This window comes from Lipotes vexillifer, unplaced genomic scaffold (assembly GCF_000442215.2).
Source record: "Lipotes vexillifer unplaced genomic scaffold, Lipotes_vexillifer_v1.1 scaffold12, whole genome shotgun sequence".
In the NCBI taxonomy this organism is placed as follows: Eukaryota; Metazoa; Chordata; class Mammalia; order Artiodactyla; family Lipotidae; genus Lipotes; species Lipotes vexillifer.
This window is the reverse complement of record NW_006796716.1, coordinates 2,298,359-2,302,265: the sequence shown is the minus strand read 5'-3', so window position 1 is coordinate 2,302,265 and position 3,907 is coordinate 2,298,359. Positions and strand designations below refer to the sequence as shown.

At 56.4% G+C, this 3,907-nt stretch overlaps 1 protein-coding gene across 2 annotated transcripts in view; it reads right to left on the bottom strand.

The window, feature by feature from the left end:
• Positions 1-2,373: 2,373 nt before the first annotated feature.
• Positions 2,374-3,907, bottom strand: part of TRIM50 (tripartite motif containing 50) — a 7,952-nt gene continuing 6,418 nt past the window's right edge. For both annotated transcript variants that reach the window (XM_007468790.1, XM_007468791.1), the window contains exon 6: positions 2,374-2,972. In XM_007468790.1, the coding sequence (XP_007468852.1) occupies positions 2,374-2,972 (599 nt within the window). The remainder of the gene's footprint in view (positions 2,973-3,907) is intronic.

The following is a 3,907-nucleotide window of genomic DNA, read 5'->3' as shown; positions in this document are numbered from 1 at the left end:
ATCTGGGGTTTCATGGCACTGTTGAACACGCCTTCTTTGTTGGTAAGCTTTGGCTTCTATGACCTCTCCTGCTGGCATACCCTCCCATCTCTCTGCCCGTTTCTAAGGTTCCTTGGCAACCCCGCCTAAGCTGTTCCCCTAGGTTCTGGTGTTCCATTCTCTGACCTCCTTTCTGTCAGTCGGATATTTTCTCCCTGAGCAGACTCGCCCACTCCCACGCTGTCGTTATCACAGGACAAAGTTAACATACACTAAAGTAGCATAGTTTCCCCCCGCCTCGGATCAGCCCCCACCATCATGTCCAGGCCCAGCTCCAGCTGCAGCATCCCTTTTGGACCTAGATCCCTGAAGGCTCTTCTCCTCTGCCTGTCTCCCACTTCTTTCAGCTCAAATGCCAACACTGCACATGCAGAATTAACTGCTCTTTCCTCTGCCTTCTGCACATTGGATGCGTATCAGTTAAGATCTTTCGGTTGCAAAAAGCACAAACACTAACTCTGGTTAGCCAAACAGCAGAGGCGATTTATTAAATGGGTGCAGAAGTATGCCATTGTGTCTGTCAGGGTCTGGCCGGAGGCAGAAAGGTGCACATAAGTGAGTAGCTGAGGGGAGTTTAAAGAAGGGACTGTTTCTAAAAGAACAGTCGGAGTTAAGGGGGCCCCTACGGAAGATGGCGCGGTGCTCACTGTTCAGCGACAGGAACAAGGGAAGAGCAGCAGAGGGAGAGGGCTGCCTGCCAGGAGTCTTCAGTAGAGGGAAGGCGCCAACGCATAGCCCAGCAGGCAGAAAACCAAGAAAAGAAATACCTCCAACACCCTCTCCTGCCCTGGGATCTCCTGCCAGGCCCTCCCCTCAGCTGAACCCAACAGGAAGCCAGAGGGGTTTGCATTCCAGCGGGGCCAGCCTCCCAGGACACAGCATGGTGGAGAGTGGACGTAGATGGATGGAACTGAAGGAAGAGCTGCAAAACCGAAAACCAAGTCTGGAAGGTGTTAAGCATACAGCAACCAAGGCCAAGGCCCGACAGATTCAGCTGATCAACAGACAACAACCAGCTTTTGATTCAGTTTATTACTTACATAGACAGCAGGAGGAAGATTAGCCAAAGGTGGAAGCTGCACGTGGGCCTTGTTGCCCTGCCGAAAAGGATGGTGTGGAAATCAAAGGGCTCGTGGCTGCAACTTGACTTGTGGGATATCCTGTTGCTGAGGAGCCAGTTCTAGATGCGGCTAAGCTCTTTTATAGATTGCAGCCCTACTGGGAGGGAAGGGGGGCAGAAAGCTTCAGAGCTTCTCACAGCCAGGGAGGTGATGTCCTGAGTCTCCTGTGAGGATAAAGGTCGGTAAAGATGGCCTTGAGGTAGCGCCTCACGATCTTCCTCCCTCTTCTGTTCCTGGAGGATCGTTCAGATCGGCTGTGGGTTGAGACTTTGTCTGTGTGGCCGATATGGATTCATGCCAGGGTGACAGGGCAGGGCTGTGCCCCAAGGAAGGCTCTCGGACGGGTCCACAGACCTCAGGGCACAAGGCTGGGGAGCTTCTCTCTAAAGCACCAGACCTCAGATGACTCAGCCCCAGCCACTCTCTCTCTCTCTTCCAATTTTCACGTTCTTGGGAAGGAATTCAGCTGTCCCAGCCTTGGTCTGGGGTGACCACAGGGCAGGCTCAGCATGCACAGACCTGGGCTCTGGACCCACTCCCATGTGCCCAGCAGCTTTCAGGGATGGGCCACACCCCCATCTGGCCCCTACTTGCTTCTGCTCTGCAGGAGTGTCATTTCCATTTCTCTAACAGAGAGGGAAGTTGAGAGAAGTCTCTGGGGACAGAGCAATGACGGAGTGTTTGCTGTGACTAACCAGAGACCGATGGGCAGGGAGGTGGAAGCAAGATGTGGCCCCACCAGAGGCTGGAGCTGCTTTTAAAGGCCTGAGCATAAAGCAGTGGGTACGTACAGCGGTTGATAACTGCAAATCATTTGAAAAGGAAGAAATAACGTCAATTTTATTATCCTTAAAGTCATTTAAAGTTCACAACGATGGGGGGAAGTCGCGCGTGGGAGCGCTTCCACCCTCAGGGGGAAGAGTAAGCAGAGATTGCGGTTAGGAGGGCCCAAGGGAAGCCCAGCTTGACCCGCGGGCCCCAAGGCCTGGCTCCGCTGGTTAATAAGCAGGTTAATAGCCTGGAAAGAGGTTAATAAACACACCCCTGACTGCTGGGGATGGGACCGTGGTCCTTCTCTCCCTATCGTTAAACGTTTCTAGGGACACCCAGGCAGGAAGACCTCCCCGAACGACTGCGTACCCTCTGCTCACCAGAGCCGGTGCGACCCCTCGAGCCCCCGTGCCCAGCTGGGAAGGCAGCCCCCCGAGCAGCGCTACAGCTTGGTGGGCTGCGGGGGGGCGAGGTGGCTGGGCCCGCTGGGCGGGGGCAGCACCAGGGGCAGGGCGTTGCTGCCCCTCTCGTGCCAGCACGTGTCCAGGATGGGGTAGAGCTTGCCCTGGAAGTCGGCCTGGAACGTGTAGAGCGGCCGCAGGTCGTCGGGGCGGTCGGCGTCGAAGAAGGTGAGCTCGCCCTGCTCGTAGTGCAGGTAGACGCCGATGCGGTGAGGGTGGCCGGCCACGGGCAGGGGCGCCCGCGGGCAGCCGAAGGCCTCGTACACCCGGCCCTCCTTCAGGCCGATGAGCCACACGCCGTGCCCTGGGGACTTGCTCAGCTTGCCCTTGCGACTGGCTGTACCCTTGATGACCCCCAGGCGCCAGTCGCTCTTGCTGCCCACCACCACCTCCCAGTAGTGGCGGCCGCAGGAGAAGCCCCTGCTGGCCAGGACGCAAGTGCTGTAGTCGAAGCGCTCGGGCTGGCTGGCGCGCCGCTGGGCCAGGAGCCCGCACTGCACCACCGTGTTGCCCTTGGAGAGCTCCAGGAGTGGGTGGGCCGTGGCAGGATCCAGCTTGAGGGACTCCGGGGCTGGGAGAGATCAGAGGAGATGTGTATTCAAGCCTCGCAGAAGGCGGCAGGCCCTGCCCCAAGGGAGGCCGACTGGCAGGCCCTGAGCTCCTCGGGAGAACTGAGTCGGCCTCTTCCCTGTATCCGCATGGCCTAGAAGGGGCTGGGGCCTGGAGCAGGCAACCCTGAGGACATTTGCCGAATGAGTGAATGATGCCTGAAGGGTGGAGAATGGGCTGCTGCAAGCCCAGGCATTCTGGCAAGGGAAACGGTATAGGCGGCCTGCCTAAGGCGGAGGTGCCAATGGAAGGATCTGGGAGACGGCCTGTCACGTGGGCGCCTCAGCTTCACTCCCCAGGTTTTCTGGAGACTCTAACAACGGCAGTGGTTTCTTGGATACCCTAGCAGCCCAGTCAAGGACAAACTATCCCAACTGACCTCTTTGCTCGCTGCCAGCTAATCAGTTTACACCTAAAACGTGCAAACAACATTCATGGTTCAGAGATTAACTGCAGTTTTTGTACTCCCCTTTCCCCCTTTTTGTTCTTATATCAATGCTGTTTGTGCCTTTGTTGGATGAAATCAGTCTATTGATTGATCTTCCTTATGTGCTAGTAATGAAGGAGTTAAAGGTCCGAGTTTTTTTTTGGCAGAGCAGCCGCTGCCATTTATTAAGCACTAAACTACACACGCACACAGACACACACACACAGACACACACACACACGTCTACTTAGAAACTACGCAGCCCAGCAAGGTGGGCTCTTTACAGATGAGGAAACTGAGGCTCAAAACTTACACCACTCTCCCAGTCACTAGTAAGAGATGGAACGGCGCTTGAGCTCCCCCTGCTGGCGGAAGCCCACCACCGCGCCCTCACCGTTAGCTGTGCCAGCCCCCACTCCAGTTCTCTGCACCTCATACACTGGAAGGAGGATGGGTGGGTGGGGTCTCACCTGGCAGAA